The sequence below is a fragment of the Zingiber officinale genome, chromosome 6A, assembly GCF_018446385.1.
Source record: "Zingiber officinale cultivar Zhangliang chromosome 6A, Zo_v1.1, whole genome shotgun sequence".
NCBI classification, from domain to species: domain Eukaryota; kingdom Viridiplantae; phylum Streptophyta; class Magnoliopsida; order Zingiberales; family Zingiberaceae; genus Zingiber; species Zingiber officinale.
The window spans coordinates 107,225,098-107,244,826 of NC_055997.1; the positions used below are offsets into that span (position 1 = coordinate 107,225,098).

The 19,729-nt window shown below is 36.0% G+C and overlaps 2 protein-coding genes across 4 annotated transcripts; one reads left to right on the forward strand and one right to left on the reverse strand.

The window, feature by feature from the left end:
* The first annotated feature begins 5,361 nt into the window (after positions 1-5,361).
* LOC121997296 (transcription factor BIM2-like) lies at positions 5,362-14,599 on the forward strand. Of its 3 annotated transcripts, none has more exons than XM_042551643.1 (10): positions 5,362-5,669; positions 5,975-6,089; positions 11,550-11,619; positions 11,714-11,809; positions 12,642-12,680; positions 12,759-12,993; positions 13,093-13,237; positions 13,528-13,666; positions 13,846-13,960; positions 14,389-14,599. In XM_042551643.1, the coding sequence occupies exons 1-10, from the start codon at positions 5,576-5,578 to the stop codon at positions 14,472-14,474; spliced, it is 1,134 nt and encodes a 377-aa protein (XP_042407577.1). In that variant the 5' UTR covers positions 5,362-5,575; the 3' UTR covers positions 14,475-14,599. The 3 variants fall into 3 exon arrangements, with proteins under 3 accessions (XP_042407577.1, XP_042407575.1, XP_042407576.1); XM_042551641.1 differs by having other exon boundaries at positions 5,440-5,669; positions 12,759-12,984; XM_042551642.1 differs by having other exon boundaries at positions 5,440-5,669; positions 12,795-12,993.
* LOC121997297 (NDR1/HIN1-like protein 6) lies at positions 14,197-15,432 on the reverse strand. Its single transcript, XM_042551644.1, has one exon. It carries the CDS (start codon positions 15,292-15,294, stop codon positions 14,587-14,589), a length of 708 nt encoding a protein of 235 aa, XP_042407578.1. The 5' UTR covers positions 15,295-15,432; the 3' UTR covers positions 14,197-14,586.
* Positions 15,433-19,729: the final 4,297 nt, after the last annotated feature.

Here is a 19,729-nt window from a genome sequence, read left to right on the forward strand (position 1 = left end):
TAGGTCCGTAGAACTTGGGTCTTGGAGCAAGAGTCACCGAAGACTCCGAATCAAGTAAAACCGTTTGCGTTCTTGTCCTTTTCTATTTCTATTTTTATTTCTACTGCACTTACTTTGATTTTAAAATCAAAAAGAAAAGTTTTTAAAAGCCACATGATTCACCTCTCCTCTCACGTGCATCTTCATCCAACATAAATCACTGTGGATGCTCTAAGTACAACGACAACGTAGATCAAAGGTTAGATTGGAGTTGGAATCTTTTGACTACGTAGATCGGTGCTGGATCATCAATGTCGAATCTGAAGGCCGGCAAGTTAGATCCGACGCCTGAGGGCTGCTGGTCGAGGCTATGAAAGCGGCCTGAGGCCAGATCAATGTGAATCACCACAAGGGGTGCACGACAATAGCTATCCGGGGGCCAGATAGGCAGCGACGACAGTCGGATCGGCGTGAGTCATGAAGGAGCGGAGATGGCGAAGGGCTACGGATGACGTCAAACCAAAGGCGGTAGAGCCTTGTGCGTCGAAGAGAAGGGGTGGCATCGGCGTCTGAAAAAGGGGGAGACGATGAGTGCCCCTGCGATGACAGGGCCTCCCGGGAGAGAGTAAAGGGAGAGGTGGCGCTGAGGGAGATGGAGGTAGCGCCGAAGGCGATGCTTGGGCTACCAGCGTGTAGAGGAAGATAGAGGTGATGCTTAGGTTGCTGGCGCGCTTGTGAGGAGGCGATTGGAGGGTGGTCATCAGAGTACCAAAGGGCCGGAGGCGTTGGCGTCAAGTTCCCTAGCAGCGATGGAAGCGAGAGAGGGGTGGTGATGGAGCGGATCTGGCGGTCATCGGAGGCTAGAGAGCAGATCCAGTAGTCACCGGTGGCTAGAGAGCAAATCCGGTGGTAGTCATCCAATAGGCAGCTACGCCCAAGAAAAGGAAAAAGGGCCTCAGCTTCGTCAAAGCCGAGCCCTAAAAAAGGGGCATCACTGTGAAATATTCCCTCTCCCATTTTGTATCCACATCCTTACCCCCATCCCATATAATTTTTATATGGTTAAAATACCTTTAACCCCCTATGTTTTTTTTTGCCATAGCATTTTGCCCCCTTGCTATGTTTAAAAAATAATATTTAAACCCCTTTGACCAAAAGTCAAATGTGAGAAATCTTATAAAAAATAATTATACTTTTGTCTTCTTTTAATTAATTTTAATAATAACCTCAAGAGGGAAAAGTCACATTGAATTGACTATTATATTCTTCGATAAAAATCCTCATGAAATTCATACATGCAACAGTATTAACAATAGAAAATAATAATTCTGAAAAGGATAATCAGCCAAAAACTTATTACACAATCCTCACTAAATGAAAAAAAAAAAGAGAAAATTCTAAATTGATGAACTAAAATCAAATGCAAAGGGAACAAAGTTCATCATTAAAAATCTCCTTCTTGTCATCAAATGTGACATACAATGAATAAAAGATAATTGTGTCATTATTTTGTTTATTATTTTTGATAATAATCACATTAAATTGACTATTATATTCTTCGATAAAAATTCTCATAAAATTCATACATGTACCTGTATAAATAACAGAAAAACATCAACTCTGAAAAGGATAATCAACCAAAAACTCATTCCACCACTCTCATCAAATCAAAAAAGAGTCAGATTCTAAATTGATTAATCAAAATCACTACTACTTCAGTGTACGTCATATTTGATGATGAAAAGGGTGATGGGGCGAACGTATTCACCTTTTGCCATAATATTTAATGATGAAAAGGAGATTTTTAATAATGAACTTTGTTCCATCTTCATTTGATTTTGATTTATCAATTTATAATTCTGATTCTTTTTATTTGGTCAGAGCGGTGAAATGAGTTTTTGGCTGATTATCCCTTTCAGAATTATTGCTTTTCTATTGTTATGCCAGTATGTATGAATTTTATAAATATTTATATCAAAGAATATAATTATCAATTTAATATATTTTCCCCTCTTCATGTTATTATTAAAAAAATAAAAAAAATAAGTGTATAATTATCTTTTAAAAAAATTCTCACATTTGATGTGACGAAAGGAAAGTTAAATATTATTTTTTAAACACATGTGGCAAAATGTATTGGATAGAAAACACAATGGTTCAAGCCTTCAATGTATTTTAGCATTTTTATAATTTTGTAAATTATCTAAAATACTGAAAACAGATTATCTCTTTGAGGAATAATTCTAAAAAATTCATTTAAGGTATTTTATTTAATAAATAAATAAAAACACCCATGATTGCAAGAATTAGAGGCTCTTTTGATTTTTTTTTTATTACAATTTTAAATTGAAATTGGACGACAAATTAATTATTAATTTCTTTCTGTTAATTAGTATTATAATATATATATCTAAAAACCCAAAAACTAATGCATAATAAGTAAAAATTAGTAATTTTGTTATTTTATAGTTGAAATATGTGGTGGTAGGGAAGCCAGAGTCACTTGTCATTCACGTGACTAGCCCGTGAGATCACGCGACCCACGACAAGCCGGACCCGTCGACAGCGCGACCATCCAACCGCAACCGATGCAAAACACTTGGTACCTATCTCGATGTACCCGAAAGAACACCAATGTTCTTCCTGCTGGCCACGTGTCATTCTGTCTCAAATTCAGTGACAAACGCGTTACAACCAGGCGTCCGAACGATTTCGGATCTCACTCCCGCTGTCGAAAACTATACTATGTGTTTTTAAGGTCGCTAAAAAATCCGCACCAGAGGATGGTGACTGTGCAATACTTTGTGTTTGAGAGATTTAATAACATATTTATTTTAATATATATATATATAATTGCCCTGGTACAAATACGGTATGTATGTGATTTAGTATTGTCGGTTCCATTACCATTATAAATCATAGGGTAATTTCTTATGATACAGTGATTCTGGAAAGTCGGATAGTATTTTATATCTGTTAACAATTAATTTCAAAATATGCTCTTTTTGCTTATCAGCACCCTAAAATAATAATAATTAAGAACGAGGTTTCCTTATCATGAGTCAATTGACGGCTTAAATAGTGAATTTAAAAAATACTAAATTTTACAAAAAAATTAAATGGAATTTTATTATTGTAATAATTAATTCAACAAAAAGGATCAAATCGGATTTAGAGTATTTAATATGATTAAATAATTTTCAATTGGCGGGTCATGCCGAATAATAACTCAACAATTATGAATACTTTGAAAGTGAAATGATGAAAATAGTTTGAAAGTGAAATGATGAGCTATTTTTTTAAATATAAATTATCCTTTAAAATTCATTTATTTTTAAAAATATTTTTTATACAATTTTAAAGATATGTGCTTTTCCCACCCCTATGATACTCTCCCCTCTTGGCCCCACTTATTATTTTTTTTTACCCTTAAGAGTGAGAGCAGATCCTCTGGTCTACAATTTACGGACCAGAGGATGATCCATTATATGAGGATCCTTGATTTAGATGGACCCCATCTTTAAATAGATGGGATCCATCCAAATCAAGGGTCCGCATCAATAGACCATCCCTTGGTCCGTAATTTGCGGACCAGAGGATCCCTACTGCTTAAGAGTATCCATAATAACACTAAATATTTCTCCCAAATATTTATGGTCCCTACGTCCACATCATCAATCAAATATCTCACTTCCTAAATATCCCAAATCTCATAATCAAATATCTCCTCAACTAAATATTTATGAGTCCCACCTACTAAATATCTTACTCTCATATATCTCAAATTATATAATAAAATATCTTAATAAATTAATCATTGTCCCTTTGTGGGACCCACTTGCATGCCACCTAAAATAAAATCACCGAGCATACTTTATGCCCGGTGATTTCTATTCACCTCTCAAATTTCTCCCATAATAGAGATATTTGAGAGGGGAAATAGTTAGAGAAATATCTCCTCCAATATCCCAATTAGAGACACCCTGGTACCTCTTCCTATTATCCACATTTTATTTTATTTTGTTTTGTTTATTGATTTTTGTTTTTTAATCAGGTTTTTTTTATCAATTTTATTCTTTTCAATGATTTTTTATTATATATTTATAATCTTTTTATTTATTTTTAGTGGTAGATTTCCGCATCACACTCCCTTCCCAATCCCTTTATTATTTACCTTTATACCAAATTTTTTTTTTGTTTTTTATTAAGTATTTTCTTAGCAAGAATATTATGCTATTTTTTATATTTGTAATATGAGATCGGATCCTCTGCCCCTAATTTTCTATCCCCATGTCCCATTCGTCATCTACAGTTCACTATCGGCGGCCTTCGGTCGTCGCCTTGACCATAACTATACCCTAGAGGAAAGATGAACCCAGGGGATCACAATCGACGTCGAAATTCCGCCGAATCTAAGAAGGGACTCAGATCGACTGTGAAAGAAAGTCTGCTTAGATCCGGCCGGATTTCGACGCCGAACGTGCCAATGATGATCTCACTGCGTTCACCTTCTCCTATGATATATTTTTAATCAGGATGACGATCGGAGGCCACTAGCGGTGGGCTGGGGTGATGAATGAGACACGGGGACATGTGATATTGGGATAGAGGATTCGATCTTTTATAATTTTTTTGATTTTTTTAATAGTAGATTTTAGAGGTTATTATTTGTAAAAAAATTAAAAGTAAAATATGGATAAAAAATAAAAAATGATGAAAAAATAATAAATAAAAAAAATAAAACTAAAGAAGTAAATAAAATTTTTAAAAAATAAAATTAAAGAAGTAAATAAAATTGAAAAAATAAAAAAACTTGTTATTTTTTTAAAAGGGGTAAAAATGTCATTTAACGACCGGGGGAGCAATTATCAATTTTTTAAAAAATTCATAGGATTTTTCCTTAGCCTTGTCTAGTGCGTTCGTATTTTTTAAATAATTTTCTTCCAATCAATTTATACAAGTATGAAAATAGTGTCTTTTATTTTAATTATTTCTGGGTAATTTTTACTGTAATTATAATATATATAAAGTGTATTTTTTTTTAATATCGATAAACAAAAATTAATCTGAATATTTTTTTTATTTTCAATCAGATCAACTTTATACTATTCTAAAAAAAAATATTAGCATGGTTAGTCATCTGATAAGATGAAAATATAGTGAATACGCTAGTCTTATCAATGTTTTGTTCATTTCATTTTAAATGTATAATATTTAAAATTGTTCATTTTTTAAATAAGTATTATATTTTCAGAAATAATACATTATGTTAAATATAACTGGGGGCATTTTAAAAAATAGGTAAACTCTGAGAGGTGAAAGTAAATATTGCTAAATTTCTCTTAGATAAGAAATTAATATAGGTTTGGTCGTCTTCTCCATTCCCTTCGCGGTGCTCCTCTTTCACAGGGCAGCGCCGGTTCCCCCTTCCTTCGCCGTCCTAAGAATTTGCTGCAGCTCCGACAGAGTTCTTCCTCTTCCTTCCGTCCCCCCTCCTTTTTGTTCTCCTCTTCGTGCTGCAGTTCGTCTTCTCCGGGTTTCCAAGTGGTTAGCTGTTTTGCGCGGGAGCCGCTCGACGCCGGTGGAGAAGAGAGACATGGAGGCTTCTGCTTCTAGATCCAGCAAAGGATTCGATGATGAGGACGAGGAGTCGTCGGAATTTGGCAGGAGGGAAGGCTCCTCGCATAGAGGTGAAACTCCTTTGCCCGGTTAACCCTTGCTTTCTGATCGCGATGCTATGCTTGTTTTGCCTCTTCTATATGTGATCACTACTAGCCTAAGAGTATTGGCTGGTAAATAATGTGGAAATTTATGCTCCGGTTTTCCTGAATGCAAATACATTTTAAGTTGTTGCGAACGGGGAAGGCATTGTTTTGGGGATTTTCTTAGCATTAAATTTGTTGATGGGTGCACTTCAAATGTTTCTCTGGGACGTTGCTTTCTTTTGGTTGTTAAGAGATCTCCTGAATTCTTAATCTTATCTTATCGATGGTAGTAGATTTGACCATCAAAGTAGATGGGAAGGGAAGTGGCACCGATGACCTTCCCACTTCGCCAAGGTCAAAGCATTCTGCGATGGAGCAGCGGAGAAGAAACAAAATTAATGACAGGCGAGTAACCGTTCAGTAACGTATGCCTAATTCCAAATTTCATATTGAGCTGTCTTGTCTATTCTCATCCTTCTGACAGTTGATGTAACTGTATGTGATATGCTTTGCTCACTGTTTGTCTTATGTGGAGTGGCATTATATGCAACTTTGCATACTGCACGAGAGGAATACTTTACTGACCAATTGATGATTTGCACTTTGGCTTTTTTAATTCTCAATCGGTAAAAGTACTAGACAAAATACAGTTACATGTGATTTTGGATCCTAATTGTTACTACAGTGTTTTGTTTTTGGTCTTCCGGCAAACTAATCAAGTTGATTTAAGTAAGAAAAGCCAGGAATGTGGTTATAGTTTGACTTAATGATAAAAAATGGCATTAGTTTTGATACTTTTGGAAATGATTGACGTGCTCAGAGAAAGCCTGTTTTGATACTTTTTCTTTGGACGGGAGTCAGCTGGACTATTGATATTGACAGATAAAATAACTGTTCCTATGCTCTTTTAGCATAGGAACATATAGTGCTAGAATTTTAGTCTTAGTTCACTGAAATGATTGAAGGAAAGGAGTTGAAGAAGCAGATGCCATTTGGCTGTATTCATTTCTTGACCTGAGGTGTGGTACTTTTGCTACTTGTATTGCTATGGTTATTCCAACATACAATAAACTTTCTTAGCTTAGGTGAGAAGATGCCAATATGTATTCTTGGCTGCTATTCTGAAGCATCACGGATTACAAGGGTTGAAATTGATATGTTAAAATGAGCAAACAGTGAGATTTATAGGCATGGAGCATGGTGGTTCAAATTCCCCTCATTCCTCAGTCTAGGTTCACCAAGTTGTGGAGTGTTTGCTCATTTTGCATCTTGTATAGTGGGTCGCTGTTTCTGTCACATTTGTAGAACAAGTAATTGGATTCCATGTGCTGACAATATTCCATGTACAGATGTGATGCGATTGTCTGCCACATAACGCCCAGTCATATTTGGAGTTTCTTTTATTGGACTTATATTGGATTCTAAACCTCTTAATGAAAAGATGACCATTTTGCAACTTCTTTTTGACTATAATGTACCATTAATGTATCTTAATTCTTAAATGATGCTCAATGAAGTGCCTTGAACTAATTGGTAGAAGTGTACATGATTAATGATGCAAGGAAAACTAAAAAGTCAGGAAGGGAAGAAAATCAAATCATACTATTAGTTGGATTTAAAGTAAATATTTTTAAAAAAAGAATAAAGAACGAGTCTGGATTTTCCACAAATATGCAATTTCCTTAACCAATATGCAATTTTCCACAAAATTTAAGAAAATCAAATCACACTATTAGTTGCAATTTTCCACAAATATCAGACAAGGTTATGAATCAACATGACTATTTTTTTTAAAAAAAAAAGTACACAGGAAATTGTTGATGCCCAACTCAAAGTGTTAGTATCAAATGTCACATGTCCAACACAACTATAAACATGTAAATGAAAAGTTTTAAGTATGAGAGAATGGTACCTTTTAGAGCTTTGAATGAACTAGATAAAGAACTAGGTTAGGCAATTTCTCCTATTCTATTTGTCGTGCTAACAAATCTACTTTGAAGTCTTACAAGGCAACTTGGATAAAGTAGAAGTAATTGGAGAGTTCGTTGTCTATGCTTCAAAAAAATCCTTATCACATCTTAATCTCTTTGAGAAGGGAGTGATTCTAGAGCAATCCTATTAGGCCAAGTAGGTGGAAGAATAAATCAATGTTTCAAGGCTAAGTGTTGATTGTCATATTACAATAACAACAACCAAGCCTTATCCACTAAGTGGGGTCGGTTGTATAGATCGTCATTGGGATTCGTCTCCTACTATGTCATCATCTATACTTAAATAAATTTTATCTAATTTTATTGTTACTAACCAAGTATTTTTTGGTATTCTCTTCTTCGTTTGATGTGCGTATTTGTCATAGTTTCACATCGCCAAACTGGAGCATTTATTAGTCGTTACATGTACGTACCATCTTAAACGTATCTCTCGAAGTTTTTCTTCAATAGATGTAACTCCGACTTTCTCTCTAATGCTATCATTTCTTATTTTATCCATCCTCTTATGCCCACACATCTACCTTGACATTCTCATCTCTCTTATCTTCTACTCATGCACTCAAGTCATTGCCTAACATTCAGCGTCATATAACATAACAGGTCTAACGTCATAAAACACTCGACGCTCTTCTCCATTTCAACTATCGTACTTGTATTCTATGTAAGACACGTCTCTCAATCCCTCATCATTTTGCAAAAATGATTCTAAATACTTAAAGATTTATGTTTCAGACAACTCGTTATCTCCTATCTTAACAATTGTCTCATTATGTCTAATATTGCTAAACTTAAATTCTATATATTTTATCTTTACTCTACTAAGCCTAAAACTTTTCACTTCTAATGTTTCCCACCAAGATTCTAGTTTAACATTTACTCTTTCACGTGTCTCATCTACCAAAATAATATCATCTCTAAACAACATACACCACGATACTGTATTTTGAATGTGTCCAGTTTGCCCATAATTAGTATAAAAAGATAGACTTAGAGTTGATCATTGATGTAATCCTATCTTTATTGGAAATGTTTCAGTTAATCCACCTAAATTCTTCACTCTAGTCGTTACATCCTCGTACAAATCCTTAATTAGTTCAATATATGTTACGTTAATACCTCTCTTTTCTAGAATTCTCCATATAATTTCTAAGTCAATGAATTCCATGTGTAGATCTTGTTTTTTTCAATTAGTTGTTTGAGAAGATGTATAGCTTCTATTGTCAACCTTCTAGGCATGAATCCAAATATTTATTTTTCGGTCACTCTGGTCGTTGCATCCTCATACATATCCTTAATTAGTTCAATATATATTACGTTAATACCTCTCTTTTCTATAATTCTTCATATAATTTCTAAGTCAATGAATTCCATGTGTAGATTTTGTTTTTGCTCATGATACTTTTCTATTAGTTGTCTGAAAAGATGTATAGCTTCTATTGTCAACCTTCTAAGCATGAATCTAAATATTTATTTTCTGTGACTGTGGTTTCCTTAATCTTTTTTCGTTTACTCTTTTCCAAAGTTTGTATGACTCATTGATTGTCATAGGCTCATAGCTGAAAGATATTGTTTCCTTTGCCAACCAATACAGATACCAATACTATGTTGGCATGAGTAAATGTGATTGTGTTGGCCAATATAGTTTTGGTGATACTGATCGAGGATTATCTTGTCTAGTATAGTATCAATCAAGGTGAAACTTATCTAGGATAGGACAATACTGACAAAAATAGAAAGGTTCTCTTCCTAATTACTCATCCTTCATTTCAGTCTGTCTGTTATAGGGAGAAGATGAAACATTGTAAAACAAGAGGGGAAGGGAGGCACAAAAAAAGAAGCACCACCAGCAACATGTAGAAGTGATATTAGAAGTAGAGGATCGAGATGTTTCTATTTCGTCTACTTGTACTTGTGTTTATTTTATTTCATATGTGTTAGTTCAAATTCAACGCCTTGTAGATAACTGAATATACTATGGAAATATGGAGAAATCACTTCCAATGTTAAATGTTTTAGAAGTATTATTTAATATGTATCTTAAATTATGAGGTTGATCTAGTCAGGATGTAACAAGAATGAATGTTCTCATGTGATGTACAACTCTCATTTTGGTATTAATCATATATAATTTGTTATGTTTTTGTAACTTGTTGCTACAAAATTTTAATTCAATTCATTTTCTAACTGCTATAAACATATATTTGAAGATAAACAAATTAGTGAAAGGGGCTAGGAAGGATAGTTTGAAACTTGGAAGGAATGTTATAGGGGATCTCTGACATAACTGCAATACATATTTTCATTAGATATTGTTGAACCCCGTGGTTGTTTTGATGTGATCAACCAAGTTGGTTAGGTCCTGCTTTGTGTTTGATTCCTGTATCTGAGTGTGCAGGAGCTTAGGAGTACAGGAAGTCGAGCGGAAGACGCTAGCGAGAAGGACGGCACGGGAAGGGAGCCGACGAGCTCGGTGCGTCCGAAGGACGAGAGAGCTGCGGAAGAGTACACCGGTGGGCGAGAAGAATGTGCGCGGCGTTTTAGGGACGTTAAGCCGGGACGGAAGACTGCTCGAGGAAAAGGTCGGGAATTGAGTTCGAGTGAGCCTTATTCCGGTTGGCCGCAATCACCCAAGTTATCGGAGCATCAGAAGCGAAGAGGAAGTCAAAAGGAGCTGGAAAGCTAGCTGGAGGCACGTTCAGCGCTGGCTTGCAGTCTTGAGGCGCCTCCAACCTGGTCTGAGGCGCCTCAAACAGTCCGAGGCGCCTCCAAGGTTGTTTGAGGCGCCTCAGACTTGGCCAAAATGGCCGTTTGCGATCGGATAGATATTTATCCGGTCAAACCTCTTTGAGGCGCCTGGAACCTTGTTGGAGGCGCCTTAGACCCTCGGGATAGACTTTTCAGGAGCTATATAAAGGCCCCTGAAGCTAGGAAATAATCAACAACTCAGTATTCAACTCTGTAATCAATTCCTAGCAACTTGTGAGCTTTCTAAGTGTGTAAAAAGGCTTCTCCGCCTACAGTAAAGGAGACTTTCTTAGTGCGCGTTTTTCATCGTCCTGGATTAACAACCTTCTTGGTTGTAACTAGGTTAACTCCCGAGTCTCTGATTTAATTCTGTTTTGTTTTTTATTATTATAGTTGCTTTTATTTTGAGTTGAAAATTCCGAGGAGGGTATACCTTATTTTTTAGGCAATTCACCCCCCTCTTGCCGGCCTCCGCTGCACCAACAGATATTTCCATCGAACATTTATTTTTAAATTTTACATCGTCTCATGCAGTTTAGCATTTTGAGTGTTTGTTTGCTATTATGATTCATAATTTAGAGTTTTAGAATCCCACGAGGACTTTCATTTGATTGATGGATCCAACAACTAATTTGATGGGCAATTGAAATTAGATCTTTAGACATTATCTTTGAACTGCTTCTTATTCTTTGATTTGTGAAATGGCATTAACTCATTCTATGATCCACGTAGATATGAATATAAGGTCATGTTTGGTTTTGCACCAATGCTATTTTCTAGTCTTTTCTTATTTGGAATACAAGTGTCAACTGACAGCTTAGTTCTCTATTTGATATGTTTAAGGCCATTTGTTCTTAAATCAGAAATTGGAGAATTCATTTTACAAATTAAAACTTTATCAAACTTGGAACTGAAGAAGATTGATATTAGTGAGTGTTTGACTGAATTTATCTTTATTTCTCTATCAATCCTCTTGTGCTATACCAATGAATTTGATTGTAATCGTATAGTATCTCTGCATAATTTATTCTCTGTTTATAGTGTTATAGGTATTTCTTTGTTCAGATAAACATGATTCAATACTTGCTATTTTTTTACTTATTTGTATGTGAACTTTTTGTGCTAGTAGATTTCAGATACTTTGTGAACTCATACCACATAGCGATCAAAAGAGAGATAAAGCATCATTCCTTTTGGAGGTATATATGACGCTGACAATTTCCAGCAAACTTCTCTTTTCATTCTGTTATCCAGTTCTTATATTGCTACACTTCTAATTATATCATGTGCCAGGTCATTGAATACATACAGTTTTTACAAGAGAAGGTACAAAAGTATGAATCATCTTTCCCAGGATGGAATCAGGAGAATCCCAAATTAATGCCTTGGGTAATAGTTCATTAAGCTCTGTTATGCTTGTACATGACAATGCATAGTATTCCTTGAAACACTCAACTCCTAGTGTCCAGTAGTTTTATTTATTTATTTTCTTTTGAATTTTAATTGTATCAGCTTTGTGTGCTATGGCATTTATGATTTATAGCTGTGATAAAACGTCTGTTAATACATCTTTTTTCCTGAAAAGATCTTTACTTTGAAGGTCAACCTAGTACTAAAATGCAGATTTTGGATTATACTACTAATCCGAAGTAGTTAATATTTTTAAAATAATAGAAAAGAGGAAACACCATATCACCTCGACTGGTGGATCATCTCAGGTCAGCCAGCACAAGAACTATCATGTTTGCTAATTATTACACTAATGGATCATCTTTTGCTAACATAAAAATACTCTCAAAAGGTTCAGTGACCTTGGCGAACATTACTTCATACATATATATACTATAAACATATATATTGTGCTAGGAACAAGGGAAATACATTTTATATGCTTTATATTGTAAAAGTAAAGTTTGGCATAGCTGTTCTTTCCCTCTACTTCATACTTTTTTACTTTGGGACTCATTTGTTTCGAAGCTAATTATCTTTTGGATCGATCATTCACTTTATGGTTCATCAAAGTCAACAGAATATATTGTCACAACTATTTTGTTGTTTCCGTCTTTGCCTTATGACATCCAGGAGCACATATTTAGTTGGTTGAAGTTTCAAATTTGTTCTTTCTAGATGAGTCCAAATTAGGTTCGAAGTCCTAATTAGTTATGGACATCAAGGGAACCAGACTAATTTTTTTTCTTTGGCTTTTAAATTTCTTTGGCAGGTAAAAGTTTATTTCAGATCATTCTGGAAAAATGCAGAGGTGCCTGTTATTAAAGAACTGGAATATTAGAGATATACATTTTAGTGCATCTCTCTTTATGACTTATCATGAAACCAGTATTTGCAGCGTGCATTGAAATTCTCCTACTCACAGGTTAACCAAATCCCTATAGATGGTTTACCTGATCCGTCGCAAGTTATTGGGAGTGGTTCTACTCATGCATTCTCAGAACATTTCGATGAAGGAGATATCCCTGTTACACCAACTTTGATCCCAAATGCACAGAACCAAATAGAATCAGACGCAACTGGTGGTGTACAGTACATGATTGATAGTGCTACAGGTTGTGTTCGTAAGTAGGATGTAATCTCTGTTTTTGCTCCTAAGTTTAAATTTCTTTTAATGCAATTGGTCTTTCTACGACACACTGAATATTTACTTTGTATTGCAGCTAACATGCCAGCTCAGGCTCAGTCACTTTGGTTAGGGTCATCCAGCCCTGCTGATTGTGCTGCCAGTAATGAGATGTTGAATGGCCAAGACGACCTGATAATTGATGAAGGCACAATTAATGCGTCTTCTAACTACTCTCAAAGGTGTGTTCTAAATTAGTCAATAGATTAATCTTCATGCAATAGCACCATTTGCCTTATCTTCATTTCCTTTTTTTTGCTAATTATGAGAGTTATCCTTGAAATATTATAACATTTACGATGATGATGTATTTAACATATTTAGATACATTTGGTACGGTTTCGTGTGCATAAACTGAATCAAAACTTGTTACTCAATTTTCCCTATGTGGCTTGTTCCTTTATGCACTTTATCAGAATTCTATCTAGCCTGAGTTCATGAACTATAACTAAAAATGCATGCTGCCAAACAGCCTTCTGACAACTCTCTCTCAAGCATTACAAAGCTCCGGTATGGATCTATCACAAGTCAGTATCTCCGTTCAGATTAATCTTGGAAAGCGTGCATCCAACAAGCGATCTGATACGGCTGCTACATTGTCCAATTCCAAGGTATAAATTGCATGTACTCTTCTCCATGTTTCCTTTGTTGAAAATTTGAAACAGCAAACAAATATATCTCTTGCATAAGGCATGTAATCTGCGTTTCAATATCTTACATGTATCACAAACCTGTAATATGAGTGATTCACATGATCACTTCACCTTTTCCTTCCCCTTAATGTTCATAGGGTCCTGATGAGACTGCGCTAACTAAACAAGCAGTCGCTGCCGCACCCTGCGTTGCCAGAAACATCAGTGAGGAATCTTCACGAGCATCCAAGAGACTCAAAGCAGCACGCAACAGTTAGTGCTTTCTTCCTTCGTCTTTGTCCAGTCAGTATGTTAATGAATTGTAGAAGAATGTGTACATTCTGATGATCTTGCGACAAGAACTGTTGTCGCCAATGCATTCTGCAAAAAGGCTTTCTTTGCTGTCTGCGAAGCTGCTTCCCTGCTTCCAGTTCTCAGCCTCCTTTCCATTTAAGAAAGTAATTGTTGTTGTAAGATATCAGATAATTGTCCCATTGTCATTGAATTCATGTGAACTTGCACACATGCCTGCTAATCTCGATATGTACTAACCTGCTTGTCGTTAAGATTGAGTTATGATGTTGGATAACAAATGCTGGATGGTTTGATGAAGTTAAATATCTATGTTGTGACAACAAATTCTTTCTTAAAGCTCTTTTTTTAAAATCTTGTTTGATAAGCTAGATCCAAAACTCGTGCAGGGAAAACTGGACAATCACAATTCAGATGCAGCTCCAAAGATGTCATGATTTCAATCACAATTGATGGAGACGCTCCGATGTCATGATCGCTGTACTCCTTCACACATATTACAAAGATGCATCTCCAATTGAATTTGCAAACCCTAAAAAAAACACAAAAATCATTTTGACTTTATGCTATATGAAGAAAACTCGAATCTAAAATTCTATTTTTCTTGTGTGTTCCGTTGACTTTATGTCGACTTCTTTGCCGGGAATGAACCCGTGGACGACCACGGTGTAGTCGACGACCACCGTCGCCTTCACCAAATCCAAGCGGCCCAGGCCGAACTGGACCGGGGCCCGCACGTGGATCCTTAGAGCGACGTCACCCTTCCCCTTCTTCCCGCTCACGACCGCCGCCGCGGCTGCTCTGGCGCCCCGCCCGCGCACCGCCACTGCGATCTTCGTCGCGTTGCGCGGCCGCTGGAGGAAGGCCGGCAGGTCGCCGGAGCCAAGCCTGCCCCCCCGGAAGCTCACCGCCACGGAGCCGCCGTGGCTGTACCTGAGGAGCACCCTGCTGCTGGGGTTTACAAGGAGCAGGGCGAGGCCGAGGTCGGCGGAGTTGGCGGCGACGCGGCGGAGCTCGAGGTGCTCGACGAAGAAGGCCGGTGCCCGAGGATCGAAGCAGATACCCAGGAGGAGGAGGAAGACGACGACGAAGAGGAGGACGGCAAGGAGGGCGGAGCAGAGACACCGGCCGCGGCCGCACTTCGAGGAGGAGTGGCGGCCAGATAGGTAGGAGGGGAGGGCACGGCGGTAGGGAGGTGGGCGCAGGGGAGGGATGGAGACGGGGAGGGCGGAGGCCTTGTCACCGGCGGTAGCTGCGGCGGCGGCGGGCAGAGGAATGTCCAAGGTGTGGGTCATGGCGGGGGTTGGTGGATGGAGGTGGGGTCCATGGGAGGAGAAGAGGAGTAGAGGGAGGTGACGTGGAGAGAGACTCCTGCCATTAAGACCGTCTCTACACTTGTTGGGCGATGAAGAGGGAGGTTTAGAAATTGGAGCAACTATGGATGTAGAGGACCTCCTTGCACAATTAAGGAAACAATTTAAGAGAGATTTATTTTTAATATATTAATTTTTAATTTCAAGGGCAATTGTCCTCAGATATGCCTTGTAAATTATTATCTGAGATAACAGTAGCACGACGGGGTCCTAATCAGCTTTAAATTCGTCCGATTCAACTCTACCTTTCAAAGCCTGGCGTAGTAGAGCCACTAATAGCTAATAGCTAGTAGTTAGGGGAACATTCGGTTAATTCGATCAATAAATTAATTGAATTAATTGAAAATCAATTTAATATTAATTAATCAAATTAAATTTTATTAAAATTGAATTAATCGAATTAGTTATTTTAGTTAATATCGAATTAATTAAATTTATTTAAAATAATAATAAAAAAATTATATAAAATTAATATTAAATTAATCGAATGTTCATCCTATTTAGTAGCTCCATGAGATGTGGTCGTTATGTAGGCGGCCAACAATTTCAAAAAAATGAAGTTGTTACGCAAGTCGTCATCAGCTCAAGGACGTGACAGTTATAACAAGTCGCGACAGTTATAATAAGTTGTCAAGAGCATGCGACAATTATAACAAGTATGAATTATGAAAGATAACTTAAGAATCGAGGTCACCACTTCATCTTCTAAATAAAAATAAATAATAATTTTAATTAATTTTATTAATTATCTAGGATGATCGGTTCAATTTCATGAAAATTTTTTATCGATCATCAAAATAAATTGAAACCCGGTCCCACGAAAATTTTCCACCGACCACCAAATAAATCAGAAAATACACCATAGGAATATATATATTCTTCTGCAACAATACAGATTGAGATGACAAGTGATGTGAGAATCCTCCCAAAAACATCTCATGATCTTATGGTGAGGCATATAGGTAGAAGGGAGAATTTAGGTTTTATTCTTGAGGATTACAAAAACTACTTGTGATACAAAAGAACAATAAATATGAGACTTGGGGATACAAGGGGTGTATTGGAATATTTACAGAAAATACAGTTCGATGATCCTAATTTTTTTATGTTATTCAAGTTGATGAAGATGATTTGATTACTAATATATTTTGGTTTGATACTAAGATCAGAGCTGATTATGTTAATTTTGGAGATGTTGTCTGCTTTGACACAACATACAAAAAGAACAATGAAAATCATCCAATTGCGTTGTTTGTAGGTGTTAAGCATCATAAACAATTCATACTTTTTGGTGTAGCTTTTATTATATGATGAAATTAATTTGACGTTTGAGTGATTATTTGATACATTTACTAAAGCTATTCTTACAGATCAAGATGCAGCAATGATGAAGGCATTAGCTTTCAGATGGTCTGAAATATATCATCGTTTGTGCATTTGGCACATTTATCAAAATGTCGTCATACATTTGAGTAGAGTTTTTTTTCTCAATTTAGAGAGTTTGCTAAAGATTTTACCTCATGTGTATATGATTTTTATGAAGAGGAAGATTTTATTTCAATATGGAACATGATGTTAGCCAAGTATGCACTTGAAGACAATGATTGGTTGATGTACAACATAAAAGAAAAATGTGCTTTAGTATATGGGCAGCAAATATTTTGTGCCGATATGACTACAACCCAAAGAAGTGAGAGCATGAATAATATTGTGAAAAGGTATGCCACTTATAAACATAAGTTTTTAGACTTCTTCAAGCAGTTACAAAGATTCCTTGATGATTATCAATATGAGAAATAAAAAGCTAATTTTAGATTAAGTACAATTGTTTCATGGTTAATGTTTCCAATTGATATTTTAAATCATGCTAGTGAAATTTATACTCCTGAGGTATACAAATATTTTCAACAGGAGTGATGCTTATCTCATGATTCTAGACTAGAAATTTGTGAGGATGTTGATACATTTACAAAATATAAAGTTACTTTTCACAAAAAGAGAAATCATCATATAGTTAGGGCTGTAAATGAGCCAAGCCGAGCCGAGATTTAGGGTATTCAAGCTTATTTGATAAGGTAACCGAGCCGAGCCGAGCTGAGCTTAAAATGAACCAAGCTTTTGAAATAATTGTTCAAGCTTAGGTTGGTTTATTTTTTATGAACTTGAGCTTGTTTGAAGCTTGGCTTGAGCTTGGCTTGTTTAGATGTTTTCGAGCTCTCAATTCAAGATTGGCTTAAGCTTGGTTCAAGATTGGTTTGTTTAGATGTTATCGAACTCTCAATTTAAGCTTATTTGATTGTTTGAAAACTTTAGTTGTTTGATTGGTTATTGAGTTGATAATTTAAACTTATTTGTTTATTTTATTTTATTTTATTATTTATTTATCATATTGAAAAGAGTTTTATTAATGAATATGGTTCATGAACATTGTTCACAAACGTTGTTCACGAACGTTAACGAGCTGAACACATGTGTTCAAGCTTGTTTGTTTAGTTTAACAAGTTGTTCAAGCTTGTTTATTTAATTAATCTTGTGTATATTAAACGAATATAAACAAGCTTTTACCAAGCCGAACACCAAGCTTGCTCACGAATGTTTGGTTCATTTACAACCCTATATATAGTTACACTTGATAAGAGTGTGAAAAAATTGTGTGTAGCTGTAGAAAATATGAATTTGCTGGGATTTTGTGTTCTCATATTCTAAAAATATTTACGTTAAAAAATATCATGAAGATCCCAAGTGAGTATGTATTGAAAAAGTGGACAAGAAAAGCAAAAATTAGATATTTTGGAGTTAAGATTTAATGGCGAACAATGCTAGTTTGAATCCAAAAGTACTTCAAAATATGCAATACAAAGAGTTGTGTGGGTTGAATGTTCAATTGGTTACCAAGGCAATAGAAAGGGATGACACTTACAAGGTTGTTAAAGATGTTATGCCGAGCTTTGTGTAAGATGGTGGATGATAAATTACAAGTTAATGAATCAAATACCCAAAAATCAAAGGTGAGCCAAGAATCTTGAGAATTTGATTATGGTGAAGAGGACTCTACTGGAGTAATGATTTCTACTCCATAACTTCTAAATTTTATGCCCAACGTACAATGTGACGAAGTCATGCCCGCACACGAGTCAGCATGGTTCATAATGAAGCTTCTAACCTCTTTCACCTCTTCTCTATTCACACATATTCAACACAAATAACCTGGAATAATGCTACAAAGGTAGTTATTAGGAATCCAAAAGAGAAAATTTGTGAAGCTATTGAGGAGACTATGCTTAAGATGGCAGATGAGATATCCAGAAGTAAGACAAGAAAACATATATAGATGTTATTTGTAATCAATTTTCATACTTGTTTGTTGTCTTAACATGGATCGATGCTTCTTCTTAGGTTTGTATGGTGAAATGGTGCTCGTGGCTTAGGACGTGGGCTTGTGTTTTGTCCATGGAGTTGATAGGAGAAGTTATTTTGATGTTCTCTCGTATAGACTGCAGCTTCAATTGCAATCTGTAGACGCTCCCTCCAGTCTAGTGTGTTTTGGCAGTTGTAGTACTCTGTAAAGCAAATTAAACCAATGCAGCAATTTAAAAAAAAACGTCAAGTGAGGAGATTATGTTTTGACAGTTGATCTTATATATGCTTTCTTTTAATTCAAACTGATGTCTTCCTCTTTTAATTAATACGCATGGTGTGTTAAGTGGGCAGAAATTTGGCATGATAAATATAGATCTTGTGGAGCTTGTGATTTGAGAAAATTGAGTGCCGATGATGACTTGACATGACAAAGGCAACCCACTCAATTGCTTGAAAATCCGATGTAGTTCAGAGAAAGATGCACGAGACATTCGAGAAACTGCAATATAAAACTCAGCTTGATCGTAGAACATGCATGACTTTGCTATTTGCCAAGCGGGTTGTCGGCTCCAGATCAGTTGGAGAATGGAGAATGGAGAATGGAGAATGGAGAATGGAGAACGGAGAACACTTCATATTACCTGCATATTCTTCAATTCAAACACGATTTGTGAGGAAGCAGCACTTTGATTAAACTGCTAAACACCAACTAAATTATCATCTTGGGTAAAGAAAGGCATATAAACCTATAAACCATGCAAAACGATGTTACAAACCTGATCTATTCTAGACTTTGATGCAAAGAAATTGGTTTAATTTTGTTACTTGCTTCTCTTTCTGGATAATAGTATACGACTGGTTATGATATATAAGTTGTAAGCAATCTTAAACAGAACATGATGAGCGGATCAAGGAACTTAAAACTTTGCATTTGTTTCCTAGTTGTAAAAATATAAGTTACAACACAATACAAGGGCTAGTAGCCATCCGTGATTTA

Coding starts and splice junctions, on each gene's coding strand:
- LOC121997296 (XM_042551643.1), top strand. CDS start 5,576: ATGGAGGCTTCTGCTTCTAGATCCAGCAAAGGATTCGATGATGAGGAC. Junction 12,994..13,092: donor TAGTGCTACAGGTTGTGTTC/GTAAGTAGGATG, acceptor TTTGTATTGCAG/CTAACATGCCAGCTCAGGCT. Junction 13,667..13,845: donor CTACATTGTCCAATTCCAAG/GTATAAATTGCA, acceptor TAATGTTCATAG/GGTCCTGATGAGACTGCGCT.
- LOC121997297 (XM_042551644.1), bottom strand. CDS start 15,294: ATGACCCACACCTTGGACATTCCTCTGCCCGCCGCCGCCGCAGCTACC.